Here is a 19,939-nt window from a genome sequence, read left to right as displayed (position 1 = left end):
TCCTAGGACTGGCTTAAATAAGAGAGAGTCAACTCCTATCCCAGTGTCCACTCCGACCCCATTCCTCCCCAACCCATCCACTGCTTAAGTAACGGGTATTCCCGGGGAGGAGAGAAACCAGCTGGCTCTCGGCTCTCCAAGGGTGTGATTTGGAGCCAAGCCCACAGGCTCGCACATGATGGGTACAGGGCACCAGCTAGATGCTTAAGGGCGCCTTCAGCTGATCTTACAGCCAAGCCCCTGGAAGCCAATAGCCTCGCTGTTTTTTTTTTTTTCTATATAGACCTGGCTAACCTTGAACTCAGATCTTGCCGCTGTGGCTGTGTGTATTAAAGGCTTGTGCTGAGCCAATCTCTAGCCTTAAAGTGTCCTTCAAGAACCTTTCATCTTTGCAGCGTTTTAAATGAAAACACGATTTAGCCGGTGGGGGTGCGAAGCGGGGCGAGGGGTGGTGATGGAGGAGGGGGTAGTCACGCCTTACCTCCTCCCAGAGACCTCTAGGCTTGGGATGATGTAATCATTTGAGTGCGTTTAAAGCTGATTGTGGGAGCGCAGCGCCACCTCGAGGCAAATTGCGTCCCAGCCTTTCTGCTCTTCAGAGCTACCTAAAGCTTGGACCTAGAGCGGGCCGCGGAGGTCAGGGGAGAAGATCAGAGGGTGGGAAAGGGACATTGGCCCCACACTACACGACTGTCGGTGCAGCGCCGGGGTAGGAGCCAAGTGTGGAGCAGAAGCTTACGCTCAGGATCAGCGGGATTCGCAGAAGCGTTCCTGCCTGCTCCACGTGTTCCGCGGTCCTCCTGCCGCACCCGAACCCGCAGTCACCTAGCCTGCCGCACTAGAACCCTCTGTCTAAAACTGAGGAGGGCCTGAACTAGTATTAGAAAAGAGCTATCCACATCCAGCATCTGCGTTTTAAAATGGAGAGGAAAAAAAGGGGGGGCGGTTCAAAGAAAGCAAATGATCGTTCAAGTTAATGAATCCAGACTTAACTCCAAGTTCCCCTTGAGAATAGCTCCACTGACCTCAGCCTCTCCGAGCAGCTTCCTCTGCGTTGTCTTCCCTGTTCTTCCCCGGGTTCCATTCCATGTTTGCTGCCCCTAAACCGAGAAATCCTTCTCTTGTTCTCACTTGGCTCCACTTTCCCTTGCCAGGAGACGCCAAAGCCTGGGACATGGTCTGTCTGACATCATAAGTGGGCACCGGAGGTTGCGGAGGCTCTCAGGAGCACAAACGGCTCCAGGTCTCGAGGCCAGGCTACCGTTGAGAACTAAGACCTGGACAAGGGTCATTCACTCAAGACCACGCTTTTCTGGAAAACCAAGTTTCCCAGAGCACAGCCCCCACCCCGGACAGCAGATGCTATCCAGCTGGAGGCAGCATGGAAGTCAGGCCCAGGACTAGGGGGTACAACATCCAGTGGGTGGCCTATATTGCCTGAAAGCCTTCTGCCCTTCTGGAACTCCCTTCTCCAGCCCTCCAGCCCCTGGTTCTTTCCTTCATTTTCCCTTCCTTCTCTCTTGGCCACAAGTGTCTGTTTGCCTAGGTGCCTCCCTTCTGCTAACTGCCATGCTTCCCTTTCTTACTAACCTTTTCATGGGCTCCACTGTATTCCCACGCTACCTTTGCCCTACTTTCCCAGCCCCCAAGCCCCTCCCAATCCCTTGGAGCTCTGACACCCCCACCCCAGAAGAATACCCACACCGGAACAGGTTCATGTTTGCCTGGGTTTGTGTGTGTTTCAGCCCAGAGCCTCACATTGGCAGTTATAGGCCAATGTTTTTGTTCAAACAAAACAAAACAAAACACCTCTCCTCTTCAACCAGATCTCCTATACCAGCCCCTAGGCTGTTAAGTGTTTTCTCCTAGTTCAGTAAGACCCCACTTACATCATTAGGGTCTTACAACATTAGTTGGTTGTTGTCTTGTTTTTCGATACAGGATTTCTCTGTGGAGCCCTGGCTATCCTGGAACTCACACTGTAGACCAGGTTGGCCTTGAGCTCAGAGATCTACCTGTCTTTGTCTCCATCACCATGGCCGGCAAGTCCCCTAGTTCTTAAGGGCCACTGTTTGACCCTCCAGCAGCCCTGCTTGTGTTCCTGAGATGTCTGTTGGTTTTCAGGGGTGCTAAGTGATGGAAAGGGGCAGGTACAGCCCCCTCTAGGCTCCCTCAGGCGTGCTGGGGGGATGGAACGCTACCCTCATTGAAAGAGCTCCAGGATGTGACAGAACTCCGCTGACTCCTCCCTCTCCCTACCCTGCAAGGTTTCTCCTTTCTTCTTGGGCTGTGTTCACTGGAGCTAGCCCTTCTCCACCGGCAGCTCTGGCGGCTGTAAACCTGCCTCCCGCCCTATACTACAAAGCAACTTGTCATTGGTCCCAGACTGTTGACTCAAGGACAGTGAATTCTGTTAGGGCCCTTAAACATTAACACCATTTCTCCCCAAATCTTGGGAACCTTATCCTGTACCTCTCACCTTAGCTTCCAGGCAAAGAGGGTCTTCTTGCGTGTTTTGGGTGTTTTTTTTTATTGTTGTTGTTGTTCTTGTTTATTTATTTATTTATTTTTTATTTTTTTTTTTTGGTTTTTCGAGACAGGGTTTCTCTGTAGCTTTGGAGCCTGTCCTGGAACTAGCTCTTGTAGCCCAGGTTGGCCTCGAACTCACAGAGATCCTCCTGCCTCTGCCTCCTGAATGCTGGGATGAAAGGCGTGCGCCACCACTGCCTGGCTAGTCTCCTCAAGTGTGACAGAAGAACTTGTACATGCCAGCTCCATCTCTTTCCCCTACCCTCAAGGAGAAAGTGAATTTGTAGCTGTGGGCCAGTCGCATCAGCTACCCCTTTGTGACAAGGTTCATGTTCAGGGAGAAATTCATGTGCCCCTTGATTTCACCCAGGAAAGGAAAGCTGTGCATTCACTCAGGAGCAGAGCACTGCGCAAGGCAGTCTATGACCCAGGCCTCAAAGCTCCTGCCTTCTAGATTATATAATAAGGGATAATGCCCCCTGGGTATGTGGCTACAGAGGGCCCTGAGGACATGGTGACCACAATGTCCCTACCTAGAACCTGGAGGGGTGCTGGAAGCCAGAAGCCAGAGGCTACAAATTGGGCTAGATTTCCTGAGGGTGGTTGAAAAAAAAAAGGCTGAATTTAGGGAGCTGGGAGGAGGGGACACTGGGTAAGCTGACATTCTCCCTACTTGAATCAAAACTATTAAAACAGGGGCTGGAGAGATGGCTCAGTGGTTAAGAGCACCGCCTGCTCTTCCAAAGGTCCTGAGTTCAATTCCCAGCAACCACATGGTGGCTCACAACCATCTGTAATGAGATCTGTGCCCTCTTCTGGCTTGCAGGCAGAGTACCGAGAATACTGTATACATAATAAATAAATAAGTAAATCTTAAAAAATATTAAAAAAAACCTATTAAAACAGTTTTGGAATGTGTCTTAAGAGCAGAACACTTAACTGTCATGCCTAAGGCCCCCAGTCCCATTCCCAGTATCGCCAAACTTCAAAACTATGGAATTCTCTTTCCTGCATTTGTCACCAGATGTCTTGAGAGTGGAGCATAAAGACTGTGACTTCAAGTGTCAGAACAAAGGAACACTGGCAGACAGTTCTGGATACCCACTGCCACCCTCAGGTCCCTCCTTAGGTAGCCTTCACAACCCTTGTATTTTTGGTTGGGAGCCTAGCCTTTAAAGGTTGAGCCATCTCTCCAGCCCTAGCCTTCACATTCTTATTATACCTTACCCTGGATTCCTGGTATGGGCCTGAAGGACCTGACACCTTAGCACCCAAGAGGATCAAGCAGTTGACAACAGCACCTTACACCAGTCTGTTGGGTGGTCACGTCTCTCCACTTGGCCCCTAGCCCCGGGCCTCTGGTCAGGAAGGACAGAGTCAGCGTTTCAATTCCATTGCCTCATCTTTCTGACAACTATCGCCGCCAAACAGATGAAGGCACTGGGGTTTGGGGACGTTCAGAAGCATGCTCAAGGTCAGAAAGTGGTGAGACCCAAATCTAAGTGTGCTTGGATGGACAGGTGCCTTTGTATAGCTGGTAGTGCCTCGGATGTTCCAGAGGCCTGGCCCCAAAATGCTGGTGAGTACCCTCTTTCTCACGGCCACAAATCCATCTCACTTTGGAAAACAGCCCAGGGATCCTCAGGGGTTCTGCCTGGGATGGGGATGACCCACTGGTGCTACCCTCTCCTGCTGTGAGATGTGGGTCAGGCGGAGGTCTGGGTTCAGTAGAAGGCAGGGCTAAGAGAGGGGTGAATGGAGCCAATGATTCCACTGACATGAGTTACACCATTACAGCTTTAATCCTGCAGGCCTGAGCTCTGGCCAGTGGGGCAGCCAGAGAGAAGTGCTGTGGCCAGCCATTGATAGAGTCCCCCACTGTCTCCACCTCAGCCCCAAAAGGGCAATTAGGAGGGGCCCAACCTTTCTGATTGGGATCCTGGGAGCAGAGGGACTGCTGAAAACAGAGACTGTGACCCAGGCTCTCACTTTACTCTGCCTCCCAGTAAAAATAGCTCATGAACCCCAAGCCCTCCCTACCCACCCCTCATTTATGGCCTGGTTCCAACTCAGCTCACGTTCCACTTCTCTGGGGCTCTGTCCCCAGGACAGCCCAAGGCTTGGCTTGATCTGGGGCCTGGTGACTAGAAGACCCATGCCCACCCCCAGGGCTGGATGCAGGTACAGAATGGGGAATCTCCCAAAAAAAACGGCATCATGGAAGGGACAGCAGAGCCACAGCTGTTTCTTCAGGCTCCTGGGTAAGAGGGCTGTGGTGGCATATAGGGGGGAGGAGCTGAAAACCAAGGAGACAGGATGAGGGTCAGTGGGGCACAGGAGTACCCCCCCCCATGGTGTGCAGGTTCCATGGGAAGAAAATCCTACAAGTTTCCAAGGAGAAATGGAAGGAGCCTGGGAAAGGGTTAGCAGTGAGAGAGGAAGGTAAGGTCCTGGAGATGAGGTTGGGGATTTAGCTCAGTGGTAGAGCGCTTAGCGCAAGGCCCTGGGTTCGGTCCTCAGCTCCGGGGAGGGGAGGGGGTGGAAGAAGGTCCTTGAGCAAGGGTGGGTGGGAACAAGAGGAACAAGGATTCCAGGCTGTACACTTACCTGCAGGGTTGTAGATTGGGGGCCCAGCTGGGTAGAGAGGATACTGGGGAGCAGGACCACTAGGTGGGTACATGAAACCAGGCTGCGGAGGTACAGGACCAGCTTTGGGGTCCGGAGGGTATTGGTATACTGGCTGCATTGGGATGCCTGTCATCGGAATCTCCTGGCCTAGAAGAGAGACAAGAATCAGCATTTTAAACACCCAGCTCCCATGGAAACCTCCTCCTGTCCAGGAAACTAAGGTAAGCACCCTGGCAACTGCCCGGCAGGCTTCTAGGTAACCAGTTGTGGCCTCTGCCTCCCAAAGCTTGCTTGCCCAGAGCTGAATAGAGAGCTATGTATGAGGCTATGCGGGTCAGTCTGTGTTGACCAAGTTTGTTCCCCTGGGCAGGTTTCAGAGCCATCAGAAGGCAGAGTCTAGCATGGGGAATGTCCCCGTTGGGTAGAAAATGGGCAGCTCCAGAGGCTGGTGTCTTGTAACACAGCACAGCTGTCACTAAGAGGGTCCTCCTCCAGTCCTCCCCTCCCACACTCATCTCCCATATGGTGCCACTGTTTCCATGTTTATCAGGCTTGAGCAGTTACATGCAACACTCAAACACACATCCAAAGTACTGGAACGCACCCAGTTAATGTCCACTACCACAGACCCCACCCCATATACCCAGCCACAGGCATGCTTATACCTGCTGCCCACTTACCATCAACAGGTACCCTCCTGTGAACGACTGAATGCGCATGTGCATGCACACACAAGAGCACACGTGTCCCCATACGTTCCCGGACACGGGCCAGTGCCCACTTGCACACGTTTCTGGGTGGCATGTGCAGGCACCCAGAAACACTCACTACTAGAGAATTCACCAATCCTCGATCCCTTTGGTGCCCTCGGCAGCAATTAGCCCAGCCCATCTCAGGCTCCCCTTGCCTGGTGCTGTGCATACCTTCGAATGGACTCTGGAGCTGCTGGCGCCTTCGGTATAGGTAGCAACAGGAACAGAGGAAGCAGCAGATGGTGGTGGCAACCACAGCGACAAAGAGGATTACAGCAGAGGCGATGCCTGCTATGGTCTTGGGACTTTAGACAAAAAACAGGTCCTCTCACCTTCCAACACTCAGAAGGAAGTCCTCACTGTGCTGGCGCCAACTCCTGGCCAGCAGGCAGCCACAGCATGCTAAGGCTTGGGGTTCCTTGCGAGATTAATTCTGCCCACCTTGTTAGTAGAGTTGAGACCTCTACTTCCCAGGAGGCTACGCTCTCTGGCTGGCTAGTGTGAAGCATGCTGGGATTTGTAGTGTGCCCACCTACTCCTGGTTTCACATCTACACATTAAGTGGTTAGGTTTAAAATGTGTTGGCCTCAAAGGAGCCTTTGAAATAACGTAGGGTCATTATTATCAAATCTCACTTGACATTTCCCCTTATATCTGTTTTATATGTTTGCAGCTCCCTTAAAAAAGTTTGAAACCACTAATTTGGGGGCTAGGAGTGTCACTTAACAGAAGCAATGTTGACAGTAATAAGGACCTAAACCCAGCCTCAACACAGAGCTGGGTCAGGTGGGGGGGATGGGACGGGAGGGTAACAAAACCTTTAATTTGGGCAACTCTGTTTTTGTTTATCTGTTTTTTGAGACAGCTTCACTTTGTAGCCCAGACTGGTCTGGAACTCACGTTGATCCTCCTGCCTCAGCCACCTGAGTGCTGGGATTATAGGTGTGAGGCACCAGGGCTGGATAACAACTTCCATATTCTTTAAAAGGTAACTGATCCATAGAGGACAAGTGTCTCGGAAAAATCACACTGCTAGTAAGAAGCTGGCCTGGGACCCAAACCCAAGTCTTCTTCCTGCCCTCTTGCCAGAGCGTCTACAAAGCCGCTCTGCAGTTTGAGTATTAACCCGGTACACTCCCTCCCAGGATCTGCCAGGATACAGGGAGCTTCTGAAAACAGCCCAGGCAAGCCCATGGTAACTAACACCAACCAACCAGCTCTCTGTCACCATTTGGAGTCTTGGTGACTCCTTCAGCTAAGAATGTGGAGGTGGGTACTGGAGGCAGCGGGAGGCCTCGAGAGAGGGTGGCCTGGGAGTCCACAGCCCACCTGAAGGCCAGGCAGTGTTTCTGCTGTCTCTCGGTGATGAGTAAGGTCAGGTCCCTGCAGCAGTACCGCTGGTAGCAGGTCCCGCAGCAGAAGGTGAAGAACTCGCAGTCAAATCCCGGATGCCAGGAGCCATTCCGATCCAGATACCACAAGCAGTCTTCATTCGCTAGCGCTGCGGGCAGGGGTTTGGGTGCCCAGTGGACACCAGTCCAATTTAGTTCTGGCCACCCTCAACCCCACTGCCTTAGGAAGCTGAATGCTCACTTTTGTTTCCACCCTGAGGGGCTCGGCCTCGAAACTCTAGAAACCCCCCTCTTCCTGAAGCTGAACCCCGCGCCTGGGGTTAGGTTCCCACTACCTGACCTCCCAGCGCCCTTTCTTCCTGTTCCTGAAGCGTCTGGGGCGCGTGGACAGCCTGAGGACAACCCGAGGATAGTCTCCAGGGACACAGCCCGATCCCTTTAACCCCTCCCCGATCCCGCCCCACCTCACTCATCCCGTGTGGCTCCCCATCCCTTACCCAGAGGAGTCCCCAGCACCAGCAGGACGACGGCAGCCAACGGCACGGCCCCGCGGGACACCGCGGGCGGCATGGCAGGAGGGGGCTGGGCGCGGCCAGGACGGCCTGAAAAAGGGGCCGCAGGACAAAGCTGGACGAAGCCGGCCGGCGGGAGCTGCAGCACCGCCCAGCCCGCGGACAGGCTCTGGCTTCTCTCCCGCCTCCTCGGGGCGGGACTAACGCCCCGCCCGCAGTAACCCTGCCCAGGCCCCGCCCAGGGGTCTGCCCACCAGCGACGCCCACCCAGCCTCAGTACCAGTTGGGCGCCCCTCACCCCAGGAAACAGCTCTGCTCTCCCTGTCCCCGACAGTGCAATGACTCCTTCAGTCTGAGCCCTTAAGGGCACCGCCAACAGCTGGGCACTGCGGTCAGGGAGGCTCTGCTGTGCCCTGCGCCCGCCCCTCTCCTGAGACCAATCATTATCCCAGACCCCAGAAACTGATCCTGGTGCCACCTCCTAATGTCCAGCTCATGGACCAACCCTGGAGGGGCATGGGCCGCACCTTTCCTTGTGTGGGATCTCCTTTGCTGTAGTGTCCAGTCTTGGATGTCCTGCAGGGGGAGGAGAGGGGCAGAGTCACCCTGCCCCCATTCCTAGAAACAGGCACCCATTGAGAGAAAGTTCAGAGCGGCTTTGTCCCTGTCGGTGCCCACAGGCCTGGGCCCTGGCAGCTGCACTGGCTCCCTGAGATGGCTCCTTCCCCCTCTGAATGGACAGCTCTCCATCTGGAGCCTCACTCCTCACCAGTAGGGATGGCCCGAGCCACTTGGGACCGGGACCCATCCTGTTAAACACTTTACAGTGGAAACCTTTTACTTCGTGGAGCCAGCTTGCAAAAATACTCCATTAGCTATCAGAACCAACGCAGGCTAATTACAGGTGGAGGGTGTCAGGGTAGGAAAAGCTGATCTACCTTTACAAACCCACTGAGAGTTGCTCCAGCACTTAGAGGTCATGGCCTATGCGCCAACAAACCAGGCTTAGCTACCCATCCTCAAAAAGTCAATGAAAAGAACCAAAGTAACAATGAAAAACAGAACCAGGAGATTTATTCAATATGTCACATTGGAAGAGGGACAAGGAGATCCAGTGTTACCTCTCCACCCCTGAGCCCAGTGATTCTCAGCCTTTTTTTTTTTTATTTTTAGTATTTTTTTTTGCTGTGGTACTTTATTTTTTTTAATTTATTAAAGATTTCTGTCTCTTCCCCACCTCTGCCTCCCCTTTCCCTCCCCCTCCCCTTCTCAGCCTTTCTTAATGCTGCAACCCTTTAATATGGTTCATCATGTTGCGGGGACCCCCAACCATTAAATTATTTTTGTTGCTACTTCATAACTGTAATTTTGCTACTGTTATTATCATGACATAAATATCTGTGTTTTCTGATGTGTTTTGTTTTTCGAGATAGGGTTTCTCTGTGTAGCCCTGGCTGTCCTGGAACTTACTCTGCTCACTCTGTAGACCAGGCTGGCCTCAAAGAGATCCACCTGCCTCTGCCATTAATGCTGGAATTAAAGTCGTGCACCACCACTGTCCTACTCCTGATGGTCTTAAGTGACCTTCATGCAAGGATTGTCTTAAACCTGAAGGGATCGTAACCCAGGTTGAGAGCCATTTTCCAAGTCCATCTTGGGGGGGGTCCTCAAATGAGGGTAAAGTTTAAATAATGAGCAAGATATTTGCCTAACTTAGAGGTCCAGGCAAGGGGTGGTTCTGCTGCCCGTCTGTCTCCATTCTCAGTTTTTCCTGCAAGGTAATGTGCCAAATTGTAAACCTTTCACCACGAGACAAGTGCCTCCTCTGGATGCCCCCCCCCCCCCCGCCTTCACCAACTCCTCACCCAGTTGGAGATTTCTGGGAAAATTCAAATTTCTTGGGGTCCATTCTTCCAGCAGTCTGGTAGCTGAAGAGGGGACACAAGTGTCTAAGCCTATGTTCACTGCAGCTGGACAGGACATTATAGAGTGCCATGACCGTGGCTTGCTCTGCGCGCATTACTCTGACCAGCATTACCAATCGAGTGAAGCTGAATAACAGCTACCACAGTCTCCTGCCATGTACACTTCAAACATTTTTTTTTTCATGTGTATGTGCACGTCTGGTGCCCTCAGAGGCCAGATGAGAACACCTGATACTCCTGAGTTACAGACCATTGTGAACCATTATGTAGGTGCTGGGAACCAAACCTGGGTCCTTGGCAAGAGCATCTCCAAGTGCTCTTAACCACTGAGTCATCTCTGCAGCCCATGCCACAAGGTGCTCCAACGCTTGGGCAGCTACCTCAACAGAATCTTTGCACAACTCCACTAGCTAAGCGAGGTTGGTAAATATATCTTTTATCAACATCATCTTACCAACAGAGACTCCGATATGTTCAAGGTTTCTTTAAGGCAACATAGTAAATGGGAGAGAAGACAGAAGGACCCATGATTTCTAAATGGGTGGATCTTGACTTGGAGCTGACGACAGCTGACAGAAAATGTTTCCGGCGCTCTGGATGAGGGACTGGAGGTCATGGAGAGAAAGCCGAATAGGTGAGTTAGGGAAAGGGAAATCACAGAGGGAGGGTAGCCCTAAAGGGGGTCTTAGTGGGTGGTGGCATATCTTTCCAGGACAGGGAGGAGGAGGAGCATGCCCCTGCCCCAGGAAGCTGTCAGCCACTGACTGATAGGTGGGCCAGAATGTGTACTAAAATTGGGCAGTCATCAAAACCACTGCCAAGGATGTTTCCTGACTCATTGCCACTTACGCCAGCACTTTGCTGTCCTTCTTCTTCCTACCATGAGCTCCATGCATGCAAGGGCCATTGTCACCAAGTTTTGGCAATAGGTGCTCAGCAAAGAGCCATTCTTCCTGTTTGAAGTTGATTCTCTTGTTCTCTTCTGGATGTGTGCTTTTGATCGCACATCACCTGTCTCTGCATTATTTGATATCTTTAGTTTCTTTCTTTTTTAAAAAACATCATTACTTTTATTTATTAGCGTGTGGGAACAGACATGAGGTCAGAGGACAAAGTATAAGAATTTGCTTATCTCCTTGCATCACATAGGATCCAGGGATTTAACTCAGATCTTATCAACTGATCCTCACTGCCCCAATTTTTTTTCCTTCTTTTTTTTTGAGACAAGGTCTCATATGTAGCCTTGGCCTGGAGCTTGCTATGTAGACCAGGATTGCCCCTAAATCACAGAGATATAGCTGCTTCTGCCTCCTGAGTGCTGGGAATAAAGGCATGTGCCACCATGCATAGCTACATCAGTGGTTTTCTGTTTGCAAAATTCTAGGAAGGATTCAGGGACTAGTGTGCCCATGCAGGTCGGAACACACATGCACACACAGACAGACAGACACAGGCAGGCCTTGCCTCAAACTCCTAAGCTTCAACCATTATGCTTCAGGCTTCTGAGTACTGGCGTAAGCACAATACTTGCCACCTCTCAACAGGAACTTCTTAGCAAGGGATGTTGGAGCACTGACATGAATAGTTAGGATGAGCTATGGACCTGAGTCCTGAGAGGCCACGGAGCAAGGACTGAGGACTGTGTGAAGATTGGGGACCCTGGAAGGAGCTATCCAAATCCCAAGTCTTCCTTAATCTTCAAGTAAAGGGATGCAGGAACATCATCCTCTCACCAAGTCAGTCTCTCCGGGATCCTAATCTGTGACTAGATGAGACAAAATGAGGCTTTGCCAGTAAGAGGCTTGCAGGGTGAATGTGGTTGAGGCATTAGGCACTAATATTGCAAATGAGCTCATTCCACTGTACAGATCAACTGAGCTGAGGGGCTGGAGAGATGGCTCGGTGGTTGAGAGCACCCACATGGCACCCACATGGCAGCTCAAACCTGTAACTCTAGGATCCAACCCCTCACACATACAGGGAAAACACCAATACACATAAAACATAAATAATTTTTTAAAAGAAAGAAACTGAACTGGAAGAAGCTAATTCTCTCAGCTAACACTGCTGAGATGTGAAGCTGGTCTTCTGTGACTTCAAAGCCCCTACCCTTGAGATTCAACCCTGTTCCTCCTTGACTGTGCTTGGCATAAAAACATGGATGCCCAGCCTCATCTCTAGCAGTCACATGCATGGAGTGAAAAGGTAGTCAGGATATCAGGAGTGGGGGAAGTGGGAGAACTACTAGACCAAGCCTGTGACCTGGGGCTTCAGAGCCATTGACTCTAGGCTTCATTGATGTGGGATTCCCCTCTGTATGCTGTGAATACCACTGGCTGATAAAGAAACTGCCTCGACCTGTTGATGGGGTAGAGCAGAGCTAGGCGGGAAAAACTAAACTGAATGCTGGGAAAAAGGAGGTGGAGTGAGAGAGAAGCCATGTAGCCCCACCAGAGATGGACATTGGAACTTTACCTGGTAAGCCACAGCCATGTGGCGATACACATATTAATAGAAATGGGTTAAATTAAGATATGAGTTAGCGAATAAGCAGCTAGAGCTAATGGGCCAAGCAGTGATTTAAATACAGTTTCTGTGTGGTTATTTCAGGGCTGGGTGACAGGGACGAATAAGCAGCCACCTACAACACTTCAGTCCAGTCCAGGCTTCTCCAAATAGTCTGTGCTCCTTTCTAGAATACTTCCAGCTACCTGACCATGTACCCTGTGCCCTTAACTGTGATTTAATGTCATAGCCTCTCAAGAACTGGCGATATGCTCCTTGAAGGTCACAGCAAGGAAGAGAAAGGCCCAGAAAAGCACTAGGAACACGGCCAAGGTCATGGTTGAACTGGGAACTGAAGGAACTCAAGTCTCTTCTAGCGCCCATTCCTTCAGTATAAGCAAGTGTATCAATTATGTTTCTTGCTGTAAGATACTGTCCTCTATATTTGTTCTTGTGGTACTGGGCACCTTTGGTGGTGGTGGTGGGGGAAGGTCAAGGGTAGGTGACCAGTGTAGTGTGTCATCTAGAAAGCGATGCTCGTCCCCTAGAGACTCTTTTTAGGAGTGTGTCTCGGAAGGCCGGGCTCCTGCTTGTCTGCAGTGTGCTCAAGAACTGGAGCAGAGCTTAGGCAGTTTGTGGACTCCAGGCTGCAGGATGAAGGCAGTGGGTGCATGGGCTTGGGTTGTGAGCAACCACCTTCTCAGGCAGCCTCAGTCTGGCCTTAGGAGCTGGCCCTGGCAGTAGGGCGTCCGGAGAGTGCCAGGTTATCTTTAAATGGCACTTTACTCAGCCTGCAGCTCTGCCAGCTGGGCAGAGTGGGAGCAGACAAGTGTTATTTTGAGATCCGCGAGTGTATGGCGAACGCTGTTTACAGCTTTCCTGTCTGGCCCCTCCTGGGAAGGGCTCGGGACCTCAGTATTCAGCACTCCAGCTGGGGTTTGTTTTCAGCCGTCCCAGCACAGCCAGGAACTGTTGAATTTGAATGCACAGGATCCACTCTCCTGGGGCAGGTTTATGTGATGATTCCATTAGATTCAAGACCACACTAATGAGCTAAATCTAATACTGTAAGCCTCACTACAAAATGCTTGGTATCGCTCTGATTTTATTTGATTCTTACAATCACTCTGTAAAACAGATACCAATGGACCTGTTCTGTGGATTTGGAAGCGTAGACAGAAAATTTAATAAAGCTTGCCCCAAATTACCAAAGCTGGTAAGTGGCCTTGCCAGAACTCAAGAATCTAGCCTGACTCCAGAGCCCATGCTGTGAACCATAAACTCTGTGTAAGTCTTGTTCTGTCGACTGCCAGCTCCAAGTCACCTGATCCCCCTGGTCTTGGTTCCCTCGTGTGGGAAGATATGGTACAGTCCGACCCACTAGAACCCTAAAGCCAGAGTTCATCAGAGATACCAGTCCATCCTGTCTTTTATCTGGTCTGGAGATCTTAGGGTCATGCAAAGGGTTCTGGTCACCCTCACACTGGTTAACCTTCCTGCAAGCACAAAAAAGGAGCTGCAACTACAAAGTCAGGTATGAACATAATTTGTTGTTTTGTTCGAGATAGGTTTCTCTGTGTACCCCTGGCTGTCCTTAAACTCTGAGATCCACCTGCCTCTACCTCCCATCTAGTCTATCCTACATCTAGTGGGAGAATTTAGTATGTTACGGGTTAACTTTCCTTCCAGGGTCATGAAGAAGTCGTGGGCCTCATATAGTACAAAAAACTCCAGGGTAAGCATGCCAGGCCTATAACACTGGCTTTAACATAAGTTCATCTATGCAGTTCTGGCCTGTGACATACCCTAGGTAGAGAGCTCTTCAGGTATCCCATGCAGCCTTCTCCAAAGTTCTCCCTTCACCAGGCACTCAGCCAGGACCAGCAGGCTCCAGGAACCTTCCTCTAGGATCCCAGGATCTGCCTTTAGCTGAGCTTTTTCCTGTGGATCCAGAAGTGCAGCTATCCTCAGGCAGTGGTCTGTCACCCTGCAAAACCCCCTAAGGTGATGAATCTCAAAGAACCCACTTATGTTATGAGAATGAGAGGTGGGGAAAAAGTGTAACGAAAGCAAATCAATGTACCAATCATTTGTCGCACAGAAAAACCACAGAGTGGGCGACAGGTGGGTGCTGGGGCCACTGCGTTTCCATCCTGCTCCCCAGGCCTTGATTTAGCAACAGCAGTGGCGTATGTGAAGTTGAACTGAGTCACAATCATTTTGAAGCAGGCAAGGCGAGCCAAATCCAGCTAGCTCCTGCTCTGTGTGTGCTGGGGGTGGGGGAGTGGTTAGGATGGGACTCTTCTCACATCCCATGGGCTGGGTATCTGCTCCCCATTTTACAACAGGAAAACCCAGGTTCACAGGGTGGCACTCTGTCCAGGCCCCTTTCCGGCTATATTGTTATGCCAAGACTTGAAGGGCTTCCCGGGCCTTCTAATCAGGCCAGTAGCTGTTTTCCTTCTCGTTGCATATTTGCCACACAGGCATGAGAGACCTTTGTAATCATCTAAAAACAAAACAAAAAAAATTGAGATCACTGGCTGGCTGGTGTTGATCTACATCATCTTCACAGAAAAGCAAATCAGTCACCAGTTTTGGAATTTTATTAACAATTGGTTGCTTGCTTCTGGAATACGACTACTCAATGCTTTGTAAATACTTTGCCACCTAGTGTATGACACTGTGTGAGAAGGGGCTTCGGCCATGACTACCAGCTAAATGCTTGGCCTCTTTGATGCAGAGGAACTCTAATACTGAGAAAACACATTTGATAGTTGTCACCTTTGGGACTCTCTCCCTTAGCAGTCATTCAGCCTTGATGCTCACCAACATTTAACTGATTTCTCTTCTGCCCTTGTTCTAACCTTAGCACATATGCAGCTCCTCCACCTCAACCTGCTGCCAGATGGCATCCTTACCTCACACTTCCTCCATCAGCTCAGGCTCTAAAGCACCTCTAAGTCCCTCTTGGGTGGTCACCTTTTCTCTAGAGGAACCAGGCCTTGTTGGAACCTTCACCATTTGGCTCACTTATCTTTACAGCTTTATTTCTGGCTAAGATCCCAGGAATCACAGTACCTTAATTTTTCTTACCTGGGTGGGTGCTGATGTGTGGAGTAGAACCCTGGTCTGGGCGCTGAGGTAGGGGGTAGAACCCTGGTCTGGGCGCCCACGTGGGAGGTAGAACCATGGTCTGGGTGCCGACGTGGGGAGTAGGACCCTGGTCTGGGTGCCGACGGGGGTAGGACCCTGGTCTGGATGCTGACGTGGGGGGTAGGACACTTAATGCTAATCATGTGTTCTACCAGTGAGGTAACTAGATTTAAAAAAAAAAAGGGGGGGGCCTCCTCTGACCCTCTGCTTGGCCTGCCTGCTTCTGTCTCCAGAGTGCCAGTAATACAGGTGTTCTACAGTGCACTGCTCAAGCTAACATTTTATTGTGCGTACAAAGCTACTAAAATGTTGTTTCATGACAATCTTATCTTAGTCACTCCTTTGGAATACCCTACCCTATCCTGGTTTGCCTGGCAAGCGCATAGGAGAGTAAGAGAAACTAGAAAACAGGTTTCTTGGATATGGTGATCTCACGCTGGCAGGCAACATTCAGTATCTCCGCTTTACTCAATGTGCAGAAAGGGTAAGGAAAAGGACCCAATTTACAAGGATAGTAGGTGTGAGGCTGTTCACATAGATACATTCAGCCTGTCCAGCATTTCAGTGTTCAAGTTTTAGCAAGAACTGCCAGCCCTTTCCGCTGCTCTATGAAGGGTCACTTTCTCCGTGCCATTTGACTCAGCTTCACTCCCCATTACCAGCAGCCCAGCTTTATTGGGGGACAGGGAAGGGTGAGTGTGTGTGTGACAGTGAACACAGAACCTATTTTTCCCATAACATTTGCCTTATTTGTTACTGGTTTCCAATTTCCTTATCAGCTTCCCTGCTCATTTTGTAACCCTTGCTACAGAATAGGAACTCACTAGGTAGGCCAGGCTGACCTTGAACTCAGAGATTCAGCTGTCTCTGCCTCAGGAATTAAAGGCGGACACCACCTTGCTGAGCCCTAGAGTAGCTTCTTGAGAAAAGCCTAAGGCACTGGCCTCTAGTTTAGTAGTCACTGAAACTGACAGGAAACAGAGGAGCCAGAAATCCATCTTTTATTATTTATTTACTCAGGCACACAGGTCTGCCTGGTGGGCTGGACAATGCAGCACTTTTTACTGGACAGTCCCTTACTGTGTTGAGTCCAGCCTTCTGAGCCACATCACTGTTTTTCCTCAAGTTTAGTCCTTGGCTGTCCTTTACAGAGTACGGTTATCAATCAGGACCACTGACAGGGACAGAGATGGAAAACCAGCAGAATCACAGACAATTTAGGCCCACACGTGAGTTTTCTGAACTCTGAAGACCCAGTACTTTTAGTGAGGGACACAGCACTCTAATCAAAATACTGTTGCCAATGTCCTTTTCTTATAATGACTCGATGATCTACTTGGATCCTCAGATCACCTTCTGAGAGGCTTCCTGTCACCTAAGATTTGACAAGCATTTGTTGTCCAGGTCAGTTATCTTTTGCAAATGGTTTCCAACTGCTTGGAAAGAGTAAGGCGTAAGCAACCTGCCCAGCGCTGCACCCAACACTCACCTCACATTCCTTCACAGGAAGAACTCACTGTACGTTGCTGAGCTGGCGGTGCTCTGATCTTGTCAGGCTGCTCAGCATGGCTAACAAACCTAAGGTCGTTTTTTTTGTTGTTTTTTGAGACAGGGTTTCTCTGTCGCTTTGAAGCCTGTCCTGGAACTAGCTCTTGTAGACCAGGCTGGCCTCGAATTCAGAGAGATCCGCCTCTGTCTCTGCCTCCCAAGTGCTAGGATTAAGGGCGTGAGCCACCACAGCCTGGTCGTGGTCCTAAGGATGTTTTCATTAGTGGAACTACTGGCTCTTTAGCTCACAATGAAAACCCAGCCTCAGCAACCTCTTTTCTCATGAATTCATATGCTTTTGAACCATATGCTCTAAGTTCAAGCTTCCCTGTCAATGATTTGAAGTATCAACTTCCTTTCTTGGAACTTTTCAGCCTTCTAGCGTTTCACCCGTCACCATCAGGAGCTCACACCTCTCATTAGCTCACTGGTCATTTCTTAGTCTTCCAACAGTCAGCCCCACCCTTTGTCCAAATGAAGTTGGCTCTCATAGGAGACAAAATAGGAACCAGAGTTCAACTATGTCACACCAAAAGTCACCAACGGAAGTCTCGTCCTGCTCTTAGGAACAGTCAATGGGATGAGGAAATTCATTGTGTACCTGCTGCAGAAGGTAAATGCTTTGAAACACAAGCATCTGTTCATCAAGGGACATAAGACCCGCCATGTCCAACCAGTGTATGTTGGCATGGATGGCCTCCTAAGGCAGGAGCTCAGTCTTCCCATGAAAAGTAAAGCATGAGAACAGATGAGAAGCCCTCTGGACTAATTTTGGCACTAGACACAGAGGAACCGTTCTAATTAGCAGTCTCAGAAGGAACCCATATCACTGTCAGCATATTGCTGGAGGTCTCCAAGCTTTCTCAAATTCAGCAGGGCAATGCTGCTAACCTGGCACCATTCTAACATGTCAAAACCATTGGACAACTTAATTGTGTGGAATGGTCTACTGTTTTAGCACCAAATTCAACTGGCTTTGAGGTCAACTATGGAACAAGGTTCCAAAATTCCTACTGTGGTTTTCTGGGCAGGTATGCCATCATTTTTTTTTTTTTTTTTCAGGGACTCCACCTTCAGGAGGAAAACCAGCAGGGGCAGAGGCAATGCTGGTCTCTACATGGTCATCCAGAAGACAGCTATACATACCTTCTCAAGTTCTTACAGAGGAGGTGGCAACTTCAGCGGAATGCCTCTGAACTCAAGGCTGAGCACTAAGGATATCTGGTGGTACAGACATTACTAAGCTGCCACATCCTTAGGTCCCATGAAAAGCCTTTTAGATGAAATGTTACACTGTTATCTGCTGAAGAATGAAGCTCAGAAGTCACCTCTACATTCCCTTTTCTTTCTGTTAGAGCATCACCCACAGAAAGAGCTCTGGCTATTAAAAATGGAGTCCCAGATGCGAGCACTATCAAACAAAGGGAACACTGGGTTACTACTCTGCTCTTCTTAATCTTCACCCACTCAATTCTTAACACAAGGAAAACCCATTGAGGGATGTCCCTTACTTTTGCGGTACTAGGGACTGCACCCAGGGCTATCTACATGCGGTACCACTGACCTTTAAACACATCTGAATGAAAAATACCAGTTCTCTAAGATTTTTGAGCTCTTTGCCAAATCACAGTAGTATGCCAAAATAGGCTCTGCTAATGCTTTCTTCTGTTTTTACTTTCCTTCTAAAGGGAATAAACAGAAGGCAGAGGTGCTGAGACACCTTATAGTATGCAGACTAAATTCATTTGTAAAGATTGCTTTACTGTCCTAGAAAAATACATGTTGCAAATTCGAGGGCTACAACTCAACCACTTTGGAGGATTCCTGAGGGATAGGGGTAACCTTTGCATATCAGGCTCTGTGTAACCACAGAGCCTGTGTAGAAGAGGCATATTAAATATAGATGGGTCAGGCAGATTTAGAAATAAAAATCTTTTTCCTGATTTTTTTTCCTAAAAAAGAAAGACAAGTTACCATCTGTCTGGCTTATTTTGTGTGTGCATGTATATATAGAAACAGCCTGGGGGGAGGGGCTGTGTCATGCAATGAAGCAGAGATGGGAAGATGGCTCCTTTGACAGAGGAGCCTTAGTGTTGCATGAGGGAAGCATGGAAGGAGGTTACTGGAAAGGGCTCAGTATGTGGCTGCTCCAGCTTGTTCCTACCAAGAACCTAGAGCATCAGGGGCTGAGGGTAGAAAGCATAATGATTTCTCAAGGGACTCCTATCTGAACACATCAGATATCCTATGAAAACAAACAGGTATGTTTCTGAATATAAATGGTAGTGACTTCCTGTGCTCCTGATGTGGGGCAAAATTACCAGGAAGCCATAATCCTTCTGGATATCAATGTTTCTGGTCTGGCCAACAAAAGATGCTCGGAATGGAGGTGGCAGCTAGGGAATAAAACAGTTTCAGATTTGGGGTATCTTCACAGGACTTTGAGAAATGTCCTTTGTTTTAGCATTTTCAAATGCTAGCCTTGGTGAGCAAGGACTGAGTCCCCAGTGTCACTGTTGAGGCCATAGGCCAGGAAGCCACTGCAGACTGAGAAAAAGTGCATCTCAAGACCAGCGAGGGCTGTAGAATGGTCTGTGGCTGGGCCAGGAGAGGGAACACGGGTTGACGACTCCCCTTTTTAGATGCCGATGGTCTGCAGAACCCGCCTCTCGTTGTCATTAAGGTGGCACGAAAACATAATGTAACAGGGCTGCTGAGCAAACTGGCAAAGGAAGTCGGTGAGATATGCCTGGAGGAAGAATGACAGTGGCATTACTACAGGTTCCCAGGGCCAACAGTGTGCAGCAGGGTAAGGACCACCAGCAAGTGGAACAGGAATGCTGGCTTTCATACAGATGCCAGCTTCCTAAGGGGTAGGTTTCTATTCTTGGATCTAACATACAACCCAAGGACAGAATGCCACAGGGAACCAAAATCATTTTCAAAGCTCTATCTCCGATTTCACCCAGAGAACTTTCACAAGGCAACCTCAGAAGATGCATCACAGCTGGTGCAGAATACTGGATGAAAAC

General features: G+C 49.7%; 2 protein-coding genes across 6 annotated transcripts in view; both read right to left on the bottom strand.

Moving 5' to 3' along the window:
* Positions 1 to 4,308: 4,308 nt before the first annotated feature.
* Shisa4 (shisa family member 4) lies at positions 4,309 to 7,966 on the bottom strand. Its single transcript, XM_050147800.1, has 5 exons — positions 7,759 to 7,966; positions 7,239 to 7,410; positions 6,081 to 6,214; positions 5,137 to 5,304; positions 4,309 to 4,825 (listed from the first exon to the last, which is right to left on the bottom strand). Exons 1-5 carry the CDS (start codon positions 7,829 to 7,831, stop codon positions 4,779 to 4,781), a joined length of 594 nt encoding a protein of 197 aa, XP_050003757.1. The 5' UTR covers positions 7,832 to 7,966; the 3' UTR covers positions 4,309 to 4,778.
* An 8,386-nt stretch (positions 7,967 to 16,352) lies between these two features.
* Positions 16,353 to 19,939, bottom strand: part of Ipo9 (importin 9) — a 42,369-nt gene continuing 38,782 nt past the window's right edge. For all 5 annotated transcript variants that reach the window (XM_050147699.1, XM_050147700.1, XM_050147701.1 and 2 more), the window contains one exon: positions 16,353 to 19,656. In XM_050147699.1, the coding sequence (XP_050003656.1) occupies positions 19,546 to 19,656 (111 nt within the window). In that variant the 3' untranslated portion in view covers positions 16,353 to 19,545. The remainder of the gene's footprint in view (positions 19,657 to 19,939) is intronic.

The sequence above is a fragment of the Alexandromys fortis genome, unplaced genomic scaffold (genome assembly GCF_014885135.2).
Source record: "Alexandromys fortis isolate MF-2015 unplaced genomic scaffold, M_Fortis_MF-2015_v1.1 scaffold_58, whole genome shotgun sequence".
NCBI classification, from domain to species: domain Eukaryota; kingdom Metazoa; phylum Chordata; class Mammalia; order Rodentia; family Cricetidae; genus Alexandromys; species Alexandromys fortis.
The sequence above is the reverse complement of the archived record's forward strand: the minus strand, read 5'-3'. Positions and strand labels throughout refer to the sequence as shown.

Excerpts from the sequence above, each read along its gene's own strand:
- Shisa4 (XM_050147800.1), bottom strand. The coding sequence starts at position 7,831 with ATGCCGCCCGCGGTGTCCCGCGGGGCCGTGCCGTTGGCTGCCGTCGTC. Across the intron at positions 7,411-7,758 it reads GGTGCTGGGGACTCCTCTGG|CGCTAGCGAATGAAGACTGC; the intron begins GTAAGGGATGGG and ends CCCTGCCCGCAG. Across the intron at positions 5,305-6,080 it reads GCTCCAGAGTCCATTCGAAG|GCCAGGAGATTCCGATGACA; the intron begins GTATGCACAGCA and ends TCTCTCTTCTAG.